Here is a 21,930-nt window from a genome sequence, read left to right as displayed (position 1 = left end):
CCCTTGATATTGAAAAGGGGTCTAAAATGTTGCGAAGAAATACCGGAAGCAAATGTTGTTTGCTTTTCTGCCAAGAACACTCACTGATTCTTAGATTCATATTGACTTTGCCTGTGGTTTTTGTGGCTGGGACGCTGAACAGGAAAATTCTGTAGGGTGATATGTTGTCAGCGAAATATATATAAAAAATTTAAAAAATCCAGTAGCACCTTAGAGACCAACTAAGTTCTTGGTATAAGCTTTGGTGTGCACTTAAAAGACGCCTGCTTCTTGGGAGAAAAGCAATGACAAACCTAGACAGCATCTTAAAAAGCAGAGACATCACCTTGCCGACAAAGGTCCGTATAGTTAAAGCTATGGTTTTCCCAGTAGTGATGTATGGAAGTGAGAGCTGGACCATAAAGAAGGCTGATCGCCGAAGAATTTATGCTTTTGAATTATGGTGCTGGAGGAGACTCTTGAGAGTCCCATGGACTGCAAGAAGATCAAACCTATCCATTCTGAAGGAAATCAGCCCTGAGCGCTCACTGGAAGGACAGATCGTGAAGCTGAGGCTCCAATACTTTGGCCACCTCATGAGAAGAGAAGACTCCCTGGAAAAGACCCTGATGTTGGGAAAGATGGAGGGCACAAGGAGAAGGGGACGACAGTGGATGAGATGGTTGGACAGTGTTCTCGAAGCTACGAACCTGAGTTTGACCAAACTGCAGGAGGCAGTGCAAGACAGGAGTGCCTGGCGTGCTCTGGTCCATGGGGTCACGAAGAGTCGGACACGACTAAACGGCTAAACAACAACAACAAGTGCACTTCTTCAGATACCTGCATGCACACAAAAGCTTATACCAAGAACAAACTTAGTTGGTCTCTAAGGTGCTACTGGACATTTTTTAATTTTTTTATGTATTTTGACTGCATCAGACCAACACGGCTGCTCTACTTGAATGTTGTCACTCGTGTGAACTTCCCCCAACTGTAGTCAGAGGATCCATGTATTAAATGGAATTCTTGTTTTTTAGACTCTTGTGAAATGTGCAAACTATTCCTTTGGTTCCCATCCGCAGAAGCGACGACTTCCAAGTTGCAGAGAGTCAAAAGCATCACACAGCTCTTGACACTTTAGCTCGGAGACGTTCTTTTGTACCCTTGCCCTGGTGGGGCTTCTGGCGACACAGTCCCCTCATTATAAGATTGTGGAGAAGAACTAATTGCGTGTGCAGCTCAAATTCATGTTGCCTCCGAGCCAAACACACAAGACTCTTGGAAATCTACATATCTTTCAACAAATCTACCACTGCCGGATGTTAGATCAATATTGGAAAGGACGCGTTGAAAGAACTTGAGCTGTAAATTGCAGGGACACATGTCTCTCCTGGTTTCAGCACATGCTGGAAGGTCATAGTACTAGGCTGGCTGTACAAACCAATCATTTTCATCATCTGGTGCGAACCGCAAGCTCCAGCTCCCTGAGGGAATGGAACAGGAGAATTCCCATAGCAACCTTTGCATCACAAGACGAAATAGAACGAGAGACACAATATCCTTACATGAAGTAATTCAAACAAAAAGGATTCAGATGATTAAGTGGTAAGAGAGCTTGACAAATACAAATTCAACTGGGAAGCAAATATTGGTTTTAAAACGAAAGGCTCCTAAATGGGATATTTGCATTAACTCTTTATTTATTTAAGCTGTCTTCAAACACATTTATTCAGAGGCAGTAAATATCGTTGCAGTTTTAGGGTACGATCATTTAGAAAGGAAAAAAACCCCACAATCCTGTGATTTCTGACTTCTGAAGATTTGGCCAATGCACTAGGTGTTTTGCATTTATATTGATCTGCTGATCTTTGGCCAACTTGTTCCTTTTTTACTTTGTAAACCCTGGAATTGCAAAGCATATGCCACAACGGAACATTTAAAAAAACAAACAACTGTTTATCTCCCATGGCTCCCCCTCTCCTTTCTTCCTCTCCAGAAGCATCACTAACAAATATAGACAGATGGTTTAGCTGCTAGGGCTCAGTTCTGGTCCCAGGCCCAGCGAGTGACAAAGGGAAAGGAAGGAAGTGGGATCGTGTGGGTTTGTGGTGTGGGTGTCAGAACCAGCAAGGCCAGAGAATCACGATGCCTTTTATATGTTTCCATGGAGCAATTACCCAAAAATACATGGTAACAAGCTCATCGCTCGAGCTCCCTTCCTTCTGAGCCCTTCAAAGCACTGCTGTTTGCCGAAATCTTTGGAACAAAGAAAGCGGTGATCAGTTTGGGAAAATGATATCACATCTTTGAGGTGCAATTACCTGTGCAATTTCTGTGTGCTGTGAATTTGCTTTCATTTTCCTCAAAGAAGCACTGCCTGTTCCCTCATCTTGGGTGATCGCCAGCGAAACCCACACTGAAAGGATTCAAACACCTAGCTGATACCCATACCTAGCACACAGGGCTGGCTTACCCATGAGGCAAGGTGAGGTGAGCGCCTCAGGGGGAAGGATCCAAAAGGGCAGCAGATCTGGCCTTCAAGGAGGTAAGGAAGTGACACAGGGCTTCATACAAATAAGACTAGATGCTTCAGGAGTGGAGATGTTGCTCCAAATGTTACTGGACTACACTGTCCCATTATTCTTGACCATTGACCATGTTAGCTGGGAGTTGATGGGAACTGGCGTCCACCCATAACCAGAGGGCCACAGCTTCCACACCCCTGATTTAAAGATTTGGGATTTTGAGCAGCCTAAGACTGGGGAAAGATAGAGGTGGCAATGAGGCATGTTGGGCCCCTGGGACTCCCTCAAAATCTCCAGTAGGTTTGGAATGGGTGGCTCCCGGACCATACAAGCAGAGGGGAAGGAACTTTCTGAGAACTTATTTCATTTACCTTAGGATCCAAGATTAATTTTAGACAATTCCTTCCTCTTTCAGCACCGCTCCCGCTGCCATGCACCAGTTGGGGATTCCATTCCACCTTTTGTTGCAGACATGGGATTGTTGTGTGTCACATGTCTGTTTACTTTCCAGCACAGTTTGCTGGGTCCTGTGAGTGGAACCTCCGCTCTGTGTATTGCTTTTGTTCTAGAGTCTGTCTCCGAGAAGACGGCAAGGAGAGACGACATGTTTCCTTGTTCTGATTTATGTAAAATAAATCCGTAGTTTTAGTATGTATCCACAGCCTCAAGCCTCTTCTGTTGTGCAGTTTACTCTGCTACGTATAGTGTGCTCAAGGCAGCAAGCTTGAGCTCTTGATTTACGTCGGAGCCAGAGGTCGATGAATCTCCGCAGTGTGAAGGCTGAGAGGGAGACAATCCAGCTGGGGCTAGCCAGCTGGCCCTTCGACCCCCGGATACCGACAGCACCAACCCGCATTTCAAGGTTTGCAATTCTTTATGCCATTATGCACACGGTCACATCAAAATTACATTTTTTTAAACAGTGTTTTATCAATGCACAAATGCACATAAAAAATTCAGAGCAGATATAGAAAACCTATAAGCAAATAGAAGGTGAAAGATCGGGTGAGTGCTGCATGCTTTGCCTCAAGTGAACACGCCTGTAAACATGCTCACATTTCATTGGATGCCAGGATTGGACACCCAGCCTACCTTCTGTTCTGGAAGCTGAATGTGATGGTGGGGGATGCAGGTGCCGTTCCCCCACTGGCGAGGGGGCATTCCCGTACCATTTTCTTTCCCTGTACTTTTCAATGTGTTAAGTTACAGCCCCATGGAAGCCTTGTTCTGCCGCACCCCAAGGCAACCATTTTGTGTCACGCCACAACTCCGCACTCGCCACTTTGTGACTGGCACCCATGGCACTTTCTCGATTCCAAATGGGCTCACTGGCCCCAAAATGTTGGCAAGCTCTACATTATTGTAATGGAATTTCATTAGAATAAGCTTCTGACATTTTATAACTTATTATTATTATTTAAAATAAGTGTGTGGAGGTGGAATGTTCACAGCCAAACATTCCCATCTGTGTCTTGGCTTCTTCTGCAACCAAGTGTTGGCATGCCTTGGGTTTCAAGGGAGAGAGGGGGAAATGTCCTGTTTTCATATTTTTATAGTAATGAGCTGTGCAATATGCACCATCCAATTACAGCTCCCTGTGTTTTGTGGAAGTACTTCAGCAAGTACAGTACTTCCACACTAGTCAGAAGCATCTTCATATAGACATAAGATGAACTTGCAGGATCAGGCCAATGCCTCATCTAGCCCAGCGTTTTGCTTTCACAGTGGCCAATCAGAAGACCGAAAGCAGTATCTGAGTGCAACAACATCGAAAGTTCCTGTAAGGGGGAGGGCTTATAGGGAACACCCCCCCCTCATCAGATCGAGTTCCTCTCAGAGCAGCAAGTCCAGTAGCGGATCAGATTACAGGAATCGGGAGGTAGAGAGGGAGGGGAGAGGCTCGGACAGCATAAGAGAGCTTCAACACTGAGTAGAGAAGGAAGCAGCTGGGGAGGAAATGATGGGAGAGCAGTCAGGAGGACGGCCCTTCCCCCGACGCCTGAATTGAGGCGCACGGCACCCCGTAGGGCGAGAGGGAGGCGCTTTGGGGTTCCCAAGCTTTTATGTTGGGCGCGAAACAGAAAGAAGCCATTGCGAGGTTGTGACTTGGACTAAGCAGACATGTTTTCCAGACTCTTTGCACTGTAAATAAGATGCACAATAAAAAAAAACCTTAAAAGACAAGCAGGTGTGGAGTGTCATTACTCAAGAGTAGCCGCAATAACCTCTGACAGCTCCAAACTGTGGCAACCTTACATTTTATTTCCCACTATTGTCTTATCTGTGTTTCCTGGACCAGTCTCTTCCTTTTTTTTTTTTTTTGAGGAATTGTGTAATCAAATGTTTTTCACTTTCTACTATGAGAAAATAAAAATAACTGCTGTACCTCCAAAATGAAGGGTGTCAAAAGCAAAAAGGAAAAAAAGATGCAAGTGCTGTGTCTCTCCCCCCCGCCAAGCAAGGCCCCCTTTTTTTTAAGAGGTGGGGGTACTGGAAGTGAAATATATGCAACATCCTGTATTTTTCCCACTTGAAGAAGCAGACCGTGTTTCAGTGTCTTTTCTCTCTCTGTGGTTTTCCTCAATCCCACACTAGGCAGTTTAAAAGTGTGTTGATAAAAGGCCGGAGTATATTATTCAAACTTTTCTGGTAGCTACATAGCCCTATTTGTTCCTTGTGTTTCAGGCATAATTCTGATCGTTCCAGCTGTGAATATAATACCAGTGGTACATTTGGAACCATCCCATCTTGGGACAGCCTTGACTGTACATTTCTATGCATGTTTACACAGAAATAAGGGTGGGGCTCTTGCAATTTCTTATTTTGTCCAATCTCAAACCAGTTCTCCACATTTCCACATCAGTAACATGATAACTTGCTTTTAAAGTCCTCCCCAAAATTTCCCCTAATATACAGGTTTATGTGCACTATTGCTCCCTATCCACAGGGAAAGCCTGTTTCTACTAATACTTGTATATTCCCTAATAACATAAGGCATTTTTGTATGCAATATATGCATTTTTATGCACACTTTACCCTACCATATGCATTTTATTTTATTTTATTTTTTACGAATTACTCAGCTGGAGAACTGCACTGCAAATTTCAGGCAAGTGTGACTTTAAAAGGATTGTGTTTCCAATCTGCGGATTGTTTCAGAAAGTGCAAATTTGCCTTTAAATGCAAACCAAATCAAACATATTCCCCATCCCTACTCAGAAGTAAGTTCCACTTTGTTCGGTGAGGCCTGCTTCCAGGAAAGGTTGCAGACATCCTTTTGCTTCTGCCTCATTTAAATAAAAATAAAAATAATTAAAACTGTTCACCTGCAGTCATCTAAAGAAAACAGGTAAAGCATAAGGACATTTCCAGCAAAATAAGTAGGCGGCCGAGATGTTAACAGAGCACTGGAGATACATGAGCTGTGGCCTGAGGGAAAAACAAATGTTGACAACCAAGAATACTTAAAGAAACGAATCCCCAGAGATGGGGCTCAACGGGTGATAAATTGCCAGAAAGATTCCTCCTGAAAAGTAATATAAAGTATATAACCACATAATATGTATTGGGGGGGGGGAAGGTTAGTGGCATTTTGATGACTCCATAGAGTAAAACTATAAATGAATTATTGAAACAAGAAGTGTTTGGCATACTTAACATAAGCATATTAGAAGAAGGAAGATCATAGAATGGACAATATTGTGATGTGAAGGAGCTTTGTGTTTATGGGTTACTTGTGAGATTCTCCCTTCCATAATTTACAGCTTGGCTGGATAAGGAAAGCAGAAATACAAATTTTAAAAATGTAACACAAAAGGGGAACCTCACTAGTGGGCGGATTAAAGCAAATGTAAAATATGCTGCGATGTAATCAACAAAAATGGCCACCTGCTCTTAGAAAACTACCATTGCCCATTACCTCCCTGATTTGTGTAACACACTAGGAAAATAGCCCCCACCCTTTTTTTAAAAAAAGGGAAAGAATGTGTTCTTAACTTGCAGATTCAGAAGTGGCTTGCCTGGTGGTCTAGAGCCACAAGGCCTAGCATCCCGGCAGCAGGTGGGAGCAAGAGGTGCGAGGGGACCACGAGGGGCCTGCAAGGCAGGAAGCTTTTGTCCAATGTGGGACTCAAACCTATGATCCAGAGATACAGAATCTCACGCTTTACCAGCTGAGCTAAGCTAGTGTTGCGGTTCCAACCCACCATGAGAGAAGCTTCTGTGCAGATCAAAATTTACCATCAATTAATCACTTTAATTGGCTGATCTATTAATAATTAAAGTGTACGAGCCTTGTTTATATTGATTAATATAGAATAACATCATTTGTTTTCCTCCTAACTCCATGTTTCTGCGTGTGAGCACACACAGAGTCTGACAATCTAAATAAAAATAAAAATCCTGGTGTCAGACACGTTAGACTAATTGGTGTTGAATCTGCCGCTAGTGGCATCCACATTCCACCTAGTGAAAGCTTGGCTACAATACATTTACCAAGAAAAGATTTCATTCAGCGATTGTTCTGAAGTTTTATAAATACTCAAAGCCAGTTAAAGAGGCTGCACCAATGAGCATAAAGAGAGAGAGAAAATCCTCTTAATTTTTATTTATTAAAATGGAGCTATTTTTACATATTTAAAATATTTTATATCCAAATTACAGGGTATTTAAAAAGAAAAACCAGATAAATGCACAAAACTGGTAAAAAATAAAAGTAGGTCTCACTCTCTCTCTGACTCAGTTTGGATCCAGTGCTAAACCATGATTTAGTGTTATAAGGATTGCATTCTCCTTCCTCCAGCACAGCCATGGGGGACAGTTTGGGCATTTTTGTTCCATTTTTGATAAACTGCGGCTTATCATCCAAACCCAACAAACCATGGTGAATCTTAACTATGGTTAGCTGAAACAGACCAACTTCAAATCGTGGTTTAATAACCAAACCATGCTTTTAACAAACCTTAGTTTAGGGTTATGACATAATGTGGTTAATCGAAACCTTCCAATGTCTTCCAAGATCTCATCCTCATAACATTAACCATGGTTTAGCAATACATCCTAATCACTACCCACACCTCCTCTATAGATATATACCATGATTCAAAATATAGTCCAGGAATGTAGAATACCTGAGACTTCAACAGGTTTGTTTTCCACATGTTACAGAATCTTAACAATTCTATGGGAAAATGGATTTGATCTCATATGCAGAGAACTTCTTTGGCTAGCCACATTTCAGAAGAAGATTAAGGAACTGGTCCTTGCTGTCGGAAGTCAATGCTGATCTTCAGGTTCTTCTTCCAAGCGAATGTCTGTTTGAGATGTCAAGAAGGACTCCCAGGTAGCAAGGCACTTAAAACAAGAGGGGGGAAATTAATTTGAAACCTGTTCAAATGTCTTGATGTGCGTGTAATATAAAACAAGCAGTAGGGTGAAATGTTAGGACCCATTAATTTTCCTAAGGAGAGCAACATTTTATGTCCATTTAAAAACCATGAGGAGTGATGAACAGGGCCACAGCTTATTCTGACAAGTAGCTGCTTTGCCCGTGGTCAGGAAATCGATTCCTGGTAACTGGCTGCTTATTTTAGGTACTTGTAACTTGAAAAGGTCTGCACTGATTATTACAGTCTTGATCACACTACAATAAAAGGTCAACGAATACTGGCTCTATGGATGGCAGCTCTTTAGACGAAGGATATAAAAAAGTCAGTTTGCCTTCCTCTGAAAAGCACAGGGGCCTACCCCTTCATCGATACAGCCTACAGGTAAAGTGTCAGGGGACACAGAACCCTTAATACTTCATGTCCACATAGGTCAGAGGAAGCTCTGGTGCTCTATTTATTTACAGCTTTTACGTATTGCTCTTTAGTCATGAAGCACACAGGGTTCATTCACAGATCTGCTCGCCTTGTGCCTAGAAAGCATGGGTTCAAGCAGTTTTGCGCCTGTCCTGTGCTTTCTAGACACAGATCTGAGCGGTTTTGCCCTTTTCCCTCTGCTTTTACCCCCCCAAAATCCGCTCTCTAGTGCTAAATCAGAACAAACAGCAACTAGTGGGAAATCCTATTGCTGTTTGTTCTGATTCAGTGCTAAACTGCGGGCTTTCCTGTTTGAATCTTTGATCGCCAATTATGTGCACGAAAAGGAGAATCGGCTAGGCATGGAAATTGTGATTAATCTTGAATTGTTTTGAAGATAGATGAAAGAAGATCTTGGGGGATATTTAGTAAGCAGGAAAATTAGTCAAAGGAGGATGTTGAAAAATGATCAGGGCTTTTTTTCAGCTGGAATTCAGTTCCGGCACCTCTCAGATGGGCACCATTGTCATTTTAAGAGAACAAGGAAGATGTTTGCCGTGAGTTCCAGTGCCACTATTTCTAGAAAAATAGCACTGAAAATGATTCTATGTAATCACATAGTATTATGATGAGGGCTGATCTGAAGATCTAAATAATTTTGATTGGTTCAGGATAATGACATTGGGTTGCAATGGCTAAGATTGCTGTTATCTTTTGAGTGCTCAGCAGAAATCATGTGTCTAATAAAAAACATTGCTTTCACTTGAAGCCGGCATCACTTTCTTTCAGGTTTCTGGGAGGGATGCCTCCAGTGTAGGAACCCCCTTTAAATTAATCCAACAGTACAAGGTGCAGAGTTCAGCTTCTCATAAAACTGGTTTCTAAATTAAAGACCAAGTTGGTTCCCTGGTGGTTGTGAATACAGTGGAACCTCAGTTGTTGAATGCTTCGGAAGCTGAACAATTCGGAACCCGAACGCCGACAACCCGGAAGTGATTACTTCCATTTTCGAACGTGCCTCGGAAGTCGAACAGCTTCCGAGGCACGTTTCTCCATTTTTTATTTTTCCCCAAAAGATTTTGTTGCATTTTCTTTTTCAATTATTACATACATCACATATCCATAACATTAATGTTAAATTCCCTCTTCCCTCTCCTCCTGGGCTTCCCCCAACTTCCATTTCTGTTTTATTTTTTCCCTAGGCTGTCACCAAGAAGTATACACTATATTGTTTCTTACCTTCTACATATTATAATTAATAAAAATGTGAGTGTTTAAATCCTGCCATCAAGTCTATAGTCTTTCTTTGTTTCTGCAAATATAATATAAATGGTTCCCATTCTCTTTCAAAATCACTGTTGTCTTTTTCTCGAAGTCTATCCGTCAGTTCTGCATAGTTCATCAGTTCGTCTTGCCATTGTTCTTTAGTTGGTATTTTCCCATTTTTTAAAAGGAATTTGCCAACCAGCAGTTGTGCCTCGGTTGTCGAACGTTTCGGAAGTCTAACTGTCTTCCAGAATGGATTACGTTCCACAACCGAGGTTCCACTGTACAGGAATTCAAGGTATTGCTAAGCAGATTGCTTTGTCTGCCCACCCCCACCCACCCCCTGTGGGCAATGATTCTGTGCTAATGATTTTGAATACAGAAAGAGGTTGCAGCAATTAAGAAATATACAACAGTGTGATCTTCCACGCATATAGTGGAGGTCCCAGTTGGATCACAGCCTCCAGTCCATTTGATTGTAAAGACAGACTGTGGATCAATTCTACAGTAGCCACAACCGTGGAAAGGGCTGCAATGTTGTCATGTAACACTGGCTAAGGGAACACTTCCCTGCTCTCCAGCCAACAGAATGGAGCGAAAATGCACTGCACCAGATCAGAAATTACTTCACATTTGTAAATACTTCATAGAATTTGCTGATGCACCAACAGGATTATGGTGTAATTATTGCAGTTGCTAATGATCTTTAGGCACAGCTGCATGCAAAATTAAAACACTTTCCGAGTTTCCCCCTATAGCTGATGTTCTGGTTTATATGTTGTAACTTGCAATGATATTCCCAAGCAATATGCCATTCCAGGCAAGCTTCTTCCATTTCATTTTTTGGTTGTTATCCTTTCCCTGTGACCCAGAACAGTTTTATGAGTAATTAGATGCGTAAATTACAAATCCAATCCCACACGTTGAAATTAAACTCCGTCTTAACATTTCACTCTCCTTTGGTAAGTTTGTGCTAAAGGTCCTTTATCTGGAATCAGCCACCTCCCCGCTCCGTGCTAAGGGAGCGGAATGAAATAATTTCAGAGTAGCTCAAATGAATGCCTCAAAAGTAATGTCACTTTTGCAGCTGATGTTTTTGCAGAAGAAAAGGCCCGGAGAGCCTGAGGCACAGAGACCTACTTTTGTATTCGTATGGTTAATTATATATCTTGTCAGCTGGAGCAGAGTTCTGATCTCCGACAACAAAATAAGCCACAGAAGGATCTGAATTTTGGAACACACATTTGGTTACATAAATGTGGATAAGCTTTAAAAATTGAATAACTTATGTAAGTAAAAGAGGCTCTAAATCTTTGTGTTGAAAGGCAATGCTATACTGTTGCTTCAAAGGCGAGTCACTTACTGTGATTTTAATTTTAAAATGTCTTGCTTTGTCAGTTATAAACGAGAGCCGTTTTAATGTGCTTCTTTGAACCAATTCTGCTTCATACTTAAGCTGATGTCTACATGGTGTTCATCTTTGGAAATGCTTGTTCTTACAATGGTGCACCTGATTACTGCAATGGTTCCATATATTGCTAGATATCTATCATCTATCTATCATCTAATCAATCAATCAATCAATCTATCTATCTATCTATCTATCTATCTATCTATCTATCTATCTATCTAATCTATCTACCATCTATCTATTGTATACTGCTGGAGATATTGGATAGTACCTCCTGATCACCTGTCTCCCTGGCTTGAAAGTTTCTGCCCAGAGCTTCCGTCTTGTGGTCATGGAGAGCTGGCAGTCCCACAATCCTGACTTAGCAGATACAATATACAAGGAGACAATGTCTGCCTCTGAGTATTCCTTAAACTGTGACCCTTGAACAGTTTAGGATTATATGCCAATTATAGATTGTCTTAACTCTAAGGGAAGGGTGTAGAACTTTACTCCGCCCGAGGGATGCAATCCTTCTTGTCCAACCCTTTAGGGCTTACGTGCCAGCGGTGGATATAGCCAAGGGACACGGGTGGCACTGTGGTCTAAACCACTGAGCCTCTTGGGCTTGCCGATCGGAAGGTCGGTGGTTCAAATCTCCCTAATGGAGTGAGCTCCCGCTGCCCTGTCCCAGCTTCTGTCGACCCAGCATTTTGAAAGCACACCAGCACAAGTAGATAAATAGGCACTGCTGCAGCGGGAAGCTGAACGGCGTTTCCGTGCACTCTGGTTTCCGTCACGGTGTCCTGTTGCGCCAGAAGCGGTTTAGTCATGCTGGCCACATGACCCAGAAAACTGTCTGTGGACAAACGCTGGCTCCCTCAGCCTGAAAGCGAGATGAGTGCTGCAACCCCAGAGTCACCTTTGACTGCACTTAACCGTCCAGGGGTCCTTTACCTTTACCTTACCTTATAGCCAAGGAAAAATGGATGTGGCTACTACCTCCTGCATATACAGGGGCCTCCCCACTCACGTGCGATAAAGCCCATACACGACTGCTGATGTGTGTGCCTGGTTTTGGTGCTGAAAGGAGACAGGGCAGGAGTGGAGCAGGCTGGAACTGACTTGCATGTGTCCCACTGTCGCACATGGCGACCCGGAACGGAACCCCCATGTATGCAAGCATTCCCCTGCACTCACATGATTACATATAGCAACCACCGACACAAAACTGCCCCCGCATATTTTCTTCATGAAGTCATGCCCTCCCTGCCCCCCCCCAGCTATTTTGTGTGGTGCCAGCAGTTTAGAACCTTGCAACCAGACAAAGGAGAGCCTGATGTGAATCTCTGCTCAGCTGTGAAGACTCAACAGGTACCAGTCACTTTCATTCAGCCTAACATTCCTCACAGGGTTGGTGTGAAGGGGAAGTGGGATAACCCAATGTAGGCCACTGGCAGGTTATAAACATTTTTATTCATTAAAAAAAACCAATTAGGTTGAATCCAATTTCTGCATATGCAAGGTGAAGAATGGGGACTCTAAAACAGAGCTATAGTAGATAGGGGGCACTGTTTTAAAATCAGAAGGAACCAGAAGCACTAATCCACCCAAGTGGGTATTACTTCTAAAGTTATTGCTACCCCACCTCTAAGGCTGTTCTGTTCATGGGGTGTGGCTGCTGTCAGATGCTGACAGCTTCTAGGAGCCACAGGTGAGAACTGAGTGCAGGGTCGACCCCAACGGTGGACAAACTATCTCAGAAGCACCACCAGAGATACTACCCCTCCTTTAACACCCCATACACAGGCTGGGTAAACCAGGTGAGGGTAGCCAATGGGGCTTCAAGCGCTCAGTGAGTTAGGGACTTCCCCTCCATGTGAAGACATGCTCTGGCAGGCTGAGTGGATGAGACTAATAGTGGGCCCAGGAGGGCAGTTTCTGCATGTGCTGTAGGGGGAAGTGGGGGGCAGGTGGGGCTCACCAACATGGGAAGGTAGCTCATCTAGGAGAAGGAAAACTCTGGTCCTAACCTCTAAAGGTTTTGACCTTTAAAGCCCTACGCGGCTTGGGACCCTCGTACCTACGGGACCGCCTCTCCTGGTATGCCCCGCGGAGAACCTTAAGGTCCACAAATAACAATATTTTGGAGATCCCGAGCCATAAGGTGGCTAGATTGGCCTCAACTAGGGCCAGGGCCTTTTCAGTATTGGCCCCGACTTGGTGGAACGCTCTCTCACAGGAGACCAGGGCCATGCGGGATTTGACATCTTTCCGCAGGGCCTGCAAGATGGAGCTGTTCCGCCTGGCCTTTGGGTTTTGATCTGGGCCATTTTAAAATAAGGCTGCATTTTAAAACAATTTTTTAAATCTAAATTGTATTTTTAATCTGCATTTTAATCAATTGTTTTTCTTTCTTTTACGTTTTATTGTAACTTTGTTGATGTCGGCCGCCCTGAGCCTGGCTCTCGCTGGGGAGGGCGGGGTATAAATAAAAATAAATAATACTGTCTTCATGAGAAGATGGAGCTAAGCCCTACACAAATCCAGAGTGGAGCTCCTAAAATGGTTAAATGGCTCCTTGTATGACTCCTTTGGCAACTCTCGCAGCCAAGCTGGTGCCAAACGTATCGCTCTCATTTCCTTTGGACCACATCAGCGAGGCTAAGAGGGAGTCTTGTCATCTGGGCAGCCTGGGACCTCCATACACACTTATGGGCTCACACCCTAGGGAGGTCACTTCAGTGCTACTAACGCAGCAGTTTGACTTCACCCCCGGAGGCTCACTCTGTTGTTGTTTTTGAGACAGACAAATGCCAACAACCCCCAGGGCTGTGTATTCTCTCCTGTGCAAACTCCTCATTCTACAACACTCATCCGAGGCTATCATCTGTCCATGAAATGAGCAGTACTGTATATGCAGGTAAGCCTTGCCTTTGACTGCTACTGATTTCATCTCCACTTAAACTGCTTGATACTTTTTTCTGGACGTACACCCCTTCCAGCAAGATGCTGCAATTGCTAATGAAGCAATCCCCCCCAAAAAATGATGAATTAAACATTATAGATATGGAGCGCCATGGAGAACAGCAGAAAACTCATCTGTTCTTGTCGCAGGGGAAGCCCTGCTGATATGTGACAGTACAAACACAATAGTGGTGGTTACCTGCTGGTTTGTGAACAGCGTGCTGTTCTTTTGATTGTCAAGCAGGCTGCACTTCTGCATCCATGTTTTTTATATATATAATACCCACCACGGTGTGGGATTTGTGTGTGTGTCACGCACACGCACACACATTTAAAAGACACCTGCTACACAGCCTCTGAGGGATGCAGACACAGCATTTGATTTCTCATTGTATGATTACTCCACACTTGGCAACTAGCAGCTGAATATCTGACTGATTACAATGAAAGGCATTGTGCTCTGTGAGGACACTCAAGTTCTGCCTGCGCTGGTTCATTCACTGGTACATACAGGGCAGCTGTCTATCAGCTCCATCTGGTACGCAGGCTGAGACCCTACCTGCTTGCGGACTGCCTCGCCAGAGTGGTGCATGCTCTAGTTATCTCCCGCTTGGACTACTGCAATGCGCTCTACGTGGGGCTACCTTTGAAGGTGACCCGGAAACTACAACTAATCCAGAATGCGGCAGCTAGACTGGTGACTGGGAGCGGCCGCCGAGACCACATAACACCGGTCTTGAAAGACCTACATTGGCTCCCAGTACGTTTCCGAGCACAATTCAAAGTGTTGATGCTCACCTTTAAAGCCCTAAATGGCCTCGGTCCAGTATACCTGAAGGAGCAAAGCTACAGGGAACCAGCAGAGGGCCTTCTTGGTAGTGGCACCCGCCCTGAGAAACACCCTCCCATCAGAGGTCAGAGAGATAAACAACTACCTGACATTTAGAAAATACCTAAAGGCAGCCCTGTTTAGGGAAGTTTTTAATCTGTGATATTTGATGTATTTAAATGTTTGTTGGAAGCCGCCCAGAGTGGCAGGGGAAGCCCAGCCAGATGAGCGGGGTGTAAATATTATTATTATTATTATTATTATTATTATTACTGTTGTGTCACAAACCAGTCTGTGCCTAGCTGCCTTTTTCACTGAGCCAGAGGGGCAAATTCTCGATTGGTTCTGGATGGGTGCAATTGATACTGATCAGCAGCTGGCTTCTTTTGCAAATATATACAGTGGTGCCTCGACTTACGAATTTAATCCGTTCTGAAGGCACCTTGTAGGTCAACAAATTTGTTCAAAAAACGCCATTGGAAACGCCATTTCCCATAGGAATGCATTGGAAACGGAAAAATTCGTAAGTCAAAAAATCCCTATCTAAAACCACCGCAGTTTCCTTTCGGATGTCGAGACATTCGTAAGCGCGCGGCCATTACCCCCATTCGTAAGTCGAAAAATTCGGTTGTCAAGTCGTTCGTAAGTCGAGGTACCACTGTATAAAGTCAGTCTGCCTGCTTTCAATCTTTGCATAGGGAAATGTCCACAGTGCTAACAATCTAAGTAGAGAATCATGCTCCTTACTCAGACATAAACAGGATTGTCGGCAATGTGAGAAGGGCCGGCACACCATTTCCCCAAACTTGTGTCCCCAGCTGTTTTAGGACTACAGTTCCTATCATCCCAGAAACTCCAGCGGGTGCAGAATGCTGCAGCGAGGCTCCTCACAGGGTCCCTGTCATCGGACCATATTCACCCAGTGCTTTTCCAACTGCACTGGTTCCCGGTGGAGTACAGGGTCAGATTTAAGGTGCTGGTTTTGACCTTTAAAGCCCTAGGACCCTCCTACTTACAGGACTGTCTCTCCCGGTATGCCCTGTGGAGCACCTTAAGGGCCATAAACAGTAACACCTTAGAGGTCCCAGGCCCGAAGGAAATCAGATTAGCCTCAACTAGAACCAGGGCCTTCTCAACACTGGCCCCGACCTGGTGGAACGCTCTGTCTCCTGAGACCAGGGCCCTGCGGGACCTAATTTCTTTCTGCAGGGCCTGTAAGACAGAGTTGTTCTGCCTGGCATTTGGCCTGCAGCCAACCTGATTCCCTCCCCCATTTTCCCTTTCTTTCCCCCCTTTATATGAGGCTGCATTTTTAATTTTTAATTTAATTTTGATGTATTTAGTTTTGTTGTTGAGTTATCTTTTAACCAGTTGTTTTATATTTGGTGTTAGCTGCTCTGAGCCCGGCTTTGGCTGGGGAGGGCGGGGTATTATTATTATTATTATTATTATTATTATTATTATTATTATTATTATTATCATCCCCCCTGATCACTGGGATGCAATGATGTCCACCTGAGAGGTGTCAGAACTGAGTTTTGGTGATTTTCGGCTTGGGGGGGGGAGTCCTGGTTGTACTGCTAATCATTAAAAAAAAAAATCTTATTGCTTGATAGTGCTAGTTGAAACCAGTGGGGGATTCGCCACACAGTCCAATGAAATGTTGATAGCATTTTGCATTGCTAGAGTGGCTTTAGGCACCCAGAATAGAATTTCGCTACATGGCAAAAAGAAAGCTTAGGTATCAATAGTTATGCATAGGAAGCTGACTTATATCAAATCATTGGTCCTTCCAACTTAGTATTGTCCACACTCTCCAGTATTTCAGACAGGGGAGATTTCCAGCCCTGGCTGGAGATGCCAGGACTGCTACATTGTCAACAAAGCCCTGCATTGTAAGCCATTTCGCTCTGTGCAGATCAGTTTGCAGGTATGCTCTGTTGTTGAAGTACTTCATACAGTGACAGCATTAATCTGGCTTAAGGAGGATAAGACGTGTTCTTCCATACTGGCTAAATGGGGCTCGACAGACTGACAGCAAAAATCCTCAGGCAAACGTACCTAAGAAAGCATGTGGAACAACTCTAAGGTCACATCTTTACCCCAGACTTAACAAAGGGGAGACAAAGTTTTAGAAATACTTGTGTGCTACGATGGAATCCAAGGCAATAATTGGAACTAAACACAAAGCAAAAGGGCTATTGCAACCTCTTTAGTGGGTCTATGCCAAAGACGCCCTTAAAAAAAAAGTTTAATGTTTTACGGTGCTTATTGCTCTTAAATGTTCTTTGGATACTTTTAATTGCATTTAAATGCTTTAAATAGCACTTGTTTTTTCACTGGTGGGTTTGCCACCTTAGACTCCTTTGAGAGGAAGGGCAGGATATAAATTTAATAAATGAAAATTGTAATAAAAGGGTGTGGTGAGTGTCATCACCCAGAATACATGCCATGATTTTTGCATGCATTTGATACCAACAGGTAAATGGAAGAGCAACATAGTGGCTAGGAGAATGAACCCTGAGTCAAGAAATCACTGGTTCAAATCTCAGTCTACCTAAGAGGTCACTAGGTTTCTGTAGGCAAGGCTCAGCTCCCCATCTACACAAAGGGCACGATAAAAGGTTGATGGAGGGTTACGGAGACAGCACGTCTGTGAGACGCAGAGATGGCCAAGCCTGCTGAGGCTCTCCTCAGATTGGTGCAGGAGTCCTCCAAAGTTTCCTGGAAATAAACTGCGAAATCACAAATAAATTTCCCCAGCCATTCCTGAACTATCTCAGAAAAGTGTCGCTCTGTCCCCTTGCCAGCACCCTGCAGCTGCCCGGGCACACACTTTTCATCTTCCCTTCCCTTCCCCTAGCAGCACTGGCAACCTGGAAGAAAAGCAAAATAGAGCATTTCCCCCTCTCCTTTTTCGTCACCCTGACGAGATTCTGTGGGAGTGCAGGTGACGTTGAAAGCAGGAGGTGGTGGAGAAGCCAGAAATTCCATTCTTGGATTTTGATCTAAGCCAAATAAAAATGTCAAGGCGTGTGAAATTCTCCCCTCTGTTTGAAGATAGTTCCCTGAGCCCCCAAAGTCTGACAATCTTTCCTGACAAACCTTTTTAAGGCAAAACTGGCAAACCTCTTTTTGGCCTGAGCAGTGGGCGTGGCCTCTCATCCATACCATATATATATATATGCACACACACACACACACACACCCTTACCCTTCCTAGTGGATCCAGCTGCGGAAGGGAGAGCGGATTAACACGCCTTAGCTTCTTCTCAAGTTATCAGTTTGATAGCCCAGTTCTGAGCAGTTGCACTAGCATATAAATGCTGGGGATGGGTTAGAGCAGATGTTGTTGGGACCTCCAGCTCCCATTAGCCCCAGCCAGCATGGCCAATGGTTAGCGGTGATGGGAGCTGCCATATAACAACATCTGGAGAACCACAGGTTAGCCACCTTCAAATGTCTTGAGAGCTGTGCATTAGTGGGCCACTGTAGGGAGGCCACTGTAACAATTCACAGAGATACTCAAAAGCAAATGCTTATGTTTGGGTTGCAGATCCTTTCTTTCCTCCTACAAAAAAAAAACCCAAAATGCCTCCAGACCAGTCTGTGAACAGTCGAATAATTTCAGAGCACAACATTTGTATGACTAGCTTTGGGTCATGCATCTCTGATAGGAAAACCTAGAGTCATGAGTGGATAGGAGGAAGCTGAGGAAATGTCAAGAAGCAGCAAAACTTCAGACACCAGGCAGTGTTTTGATCTTGATCTATAGGAGCGGATTGTCAATGCCCCGTGCCTCTCTCAGACTAATTTAAACAGACCTGATAATCAAGAGCTCTCTCTTTCTAATTACATTATGTTGAAAGCATTTGTAAATTCAGCACTGAGAGGTCAGGTGAAAGCCATTCATATTAGGGAAAACCCATATTAGAATACAACAAGGTATAGAGACTCTTATCTTTTTAGAGAAACTAATTAATATGGCTCTCAGTCAGAAAATATAGCATGGCTCCTTTTCAAGGTTGTTAAGGGGGAGAAAAAGGAGCTGTGCCTTGTACGGCAATTTCATTTGTTCAAAGGCTCCATTCAAAACTAGTTAAACTTACTTATTTCGGCAAAAAGCTCCTAGATGGCATGGGGGTGCCACATTAAGGTTTCCTATGGATCAGGTCCTTAGCATTTTGCAGCAAACAGAAGACATCCATGTAAGACATTCATAGTTAGATATCTTTAATGATATACTCCTTATTGCAGTGGTCACATCTGACCATCACACTAGTAGACCATGGTTTATTTTGACCTGCAGGAGCAGACACAAGCTGCAACAAGCATTGAGCTTGCACGCTCCTCTCTCCTCGTGTATGGCTGGTGGGAGGATCTCAGAAGCCTTTAATTTCACTTTCGGTTCATCTAGTTTGCTGTGTTGCCTGGTATGACAAATAGTGGCTAATGTAAACATCTGGTCAGTTTCAAACAAGCCTACTCCAAACTGAAGCTGGCTTGTTATTCATACCTAAGGTGAACCATAATTCTAGGAGCAAATGACACAGCAAACTTTAGTCAATTAAAAGTGGAAGCAAAGGTTTTCACACTCCCTCTTGGCTGCATGCCTTTAACAACAGCTTGACATTATCAGGCAAAACTTTTTTTTATTGTATGGAGATAAGAGATACCTTAATTTGCTTGATCTCTTCATGCTGGGTTGTTGTTTAAGGAACAGGAACAGGTCCAATAAAAGAGATGGCAGCTCTACCTTGAACCTTACACTAATTTCCATCTCAGCCACACCAATTTAAATTTGGTCAACTAAAGTGTTCAGTGATTGATCTACTATTCAAATCCTGCAATCGGCTTCTACACAGCCCTGGAAGGCAAAGTTTTGCTGTCTTAAACACTTGCAGCTCTCTTGAAGCAATATAAATACATGTTTCCATCCTTGCACTTTGTAAAACAAGACTGCCCTCTGTTGACAGTCAACTCAGAAGCAGTTCGAGCTCACAGCAATTAACTGAAAGGCCTATGTTGGAATAGAAAGCTGCATTACAAATTGTTTCTTTTCTTAGCGAACTGTACAGAGAAAGCAACCAATTCCGCAACGCTTTTCTAAAAGTGTGTCTTACCTGTTCATAATAGTGGATATTATTTTCTGCAACATCATCAAAAGCCAGTTTCATATCAAGACGCATACTTTGTTTCCATCTATCCCAGTCAGCTTTCAGAGCATTATTGGCGCACTCTAGTTTATCTTCAAGTTTTCCAATCTCTTCTGATAGCTAAAGCAAGCAAGCAAGCAAACAAACAAACAAACAAACAAACAAATCAGACTAAGTAATGGAGGGTGAAATCCCAATCAAGAACTCAGTAATGGAAACGTTGTTAGCATCAAAACAAGGTCTTTGTTGCAGTTCTAGAATGCAGATGCAAGCAAGAGACTTTTTCTCTTGGCTGCAGTTTAAAAAACCCCAACCTATATTCCAGCAAACTCGGGTTTTTTGGAAGGTCAGTGATGGCTGACAAGTTTCCCTGAAGAACTGCTTGGCTATTGCATTCATGAATGAATTTCATGTCATTCGGAGCTGTGGTATAATGAGTTAGCTTTGTTCCCTTCTTACCAGGTAACATAAAGCAACTTATATCCAAAAACAAGAAAAACCTAAGAACACAGCAGTGCAGGAAGAAAGAGAGAAAAAACACAGCTAAACAAAAAGGCGGGACCAAAATTCCTGCCCCACTCAGAGGAAGTGCCACTTTTCATGCTAAGTACCAAAATCCCAAGGAAAAAAATAAGAGTCTTTGGGGCCTCTGCTTTACTGGTAATGATTCTTTCTTTCTTTCTTTCTTTCTTTCTTTCTTTCTTTCTTTCTTTCTTTCTTTCTTTCTTTCTTTCTTTCTTTCTGGAGTGTAATTCAAACGTTCAGTAGCCATCATTCTTCCCTTAATGTGCCCCTCAACTTTCCCCTTTCTCTTCCAGGCTGTGGCACTAATTGGAAGAGAGAAAAGAGTCTTCCTCCTCCTCCTCTTCTTCTTCAGCGATCACTTGTAGCCGAGTAAGATTGTCAAACACGGTTTTAACAATGAGTCCGTAAGTGACTGTGGAGGCCAATTCTGGATCCACACATCCTTCCACAGTAGGAACATTGGTTTCCAGGCGGGAGCTGATCACGGTGTGGATTTGCCAAGTGTGCCTTCCTCTTAGCACGTTTCTCCCTTGCGTCCTGAAATCGAGTTTCTTCAAAGCCCAGACACCATTGGCAAAGGCTGTTCTTCAACTGGAGCGCTCGCAGGCCAGGGTTTCCCAATTGTCAGTGTTTATACTACATTTTTTAAAGATTTGCCTTGAGACAGACTTTAAACCTCTTTTGTTGACCACCAGCATTACACTTTCCATTTTTAAGTTCGGAATAGAGTAGTTGTTTTATTTTTTAAAAAAGAAATAAATGAAGAGGACCCCTGTGCCACCTCCTCTTATTAAAGAACACTCCCCAAATCCTTGCCCCAAACAAACTTTTCACCCTAAGATCTTGAGGGGAGGCTTTCCTGCCCCAACAGAGAATGTTCACTTGACTTCTTATCGTTTTCTCTTGTTTTTCCCCTCTTCTTTTCTCCTCCTTTCCTTTTTTCCTTTCCCTCTTTTCCTCTATGTTTTTATTTTATTTCTATTAACGTTGGCTAAGAAAGATATATGGTATTAAGTTTTATATCTCTCTTTATAAGCGCTAATAAAATTTATACAAAGAAAGAGAATGTTCACTACAGACTAATACGCATGCACACAAACTTCTTTCTTTCTCCGACTGGAATTCTGCTTCAACAAGAGTGGAAACCAAAGAGATGTTTACACCTTCAAAGAATTCAACCTATGCATCCCTAAGATTTCTGGCTGTTGAAGGGGAAAAAAGCTGACGACTCCCGTTGGCCTCAGGTTTCCATGACAGGGATATATATCCTTGGGAGCTTATAGTGGTCATTGGGAGTAACAATCATTACATCTTTGCAGCGCTGACTTCCTGGTGGTTGCCATAGTAACCACCTTGTGGCACCTGCTGCAAACAAGGTGCAGTAATGTCCTGGTCGATTCTTGTCTACTGCCATGTAAGTTGACCAGGGCTCAAGTACCTTTAGCAGTTATGTGTAAGAGGCATTTTTTGGGCAGGCGACACTTGTTGTGCC

General features: G+C 43.4%; 1 protein-coding gene across 2 annotated transcripts in view; it reads right to left on the bottom strand.

Annotated features, from left to right (window-relative positions):
• Nucleotides 1-7,095: 7,095 nt before the first annotated feature.
• SNX7 (sorting nexin 7) overlaps nt 7,096-21,930 on the bottom strand; it is a 42,230-nt gene continuing 27,395 nt past the window's right edge. Inside the window, exons 8-9 of one of the 2 annotated variants that reach the window (XM_035122860.3) lie at nt 19,881-20,033; nt 7,096-7,856 (exon numbers count right to left, since the gene is read on the bottom strand). In XM_035122860.3, coding sequence (XP_034978751.2) covers nt 7,779-7,856; nt 19,881-20,033 — 231 coding nt within the window. In that variant the 3' untranslated portion in view covers nt 7,096-7,778. The remainder of the gene's footprint in view (nt 7,857-19,880; nt 20,034-21,930) is intronic. The other variant, XM_088673795.1, reaches the window with a different exon arrangement.

Source organism: Zootoca vivipara, chromosome 7 (genome assembly GCF_965207765.1).
Source record: "Zootoca vivipara chromosome 7, rZooViv2.hap1.1, whole genome shotgun sequence".
In the NCBI taxonomy this organism is placed as follows: Eukaryota; Metazoa; Chordata; class Lepidosauria; order Squamata; family Lacertidae; genus Zootoca; species Zootoca vivipara.
The sequence above is the reverse complement of the archived record's forward strand: the minus strand, read 5'-3'. Positions and strand labels throughout refer to the sequence as shown.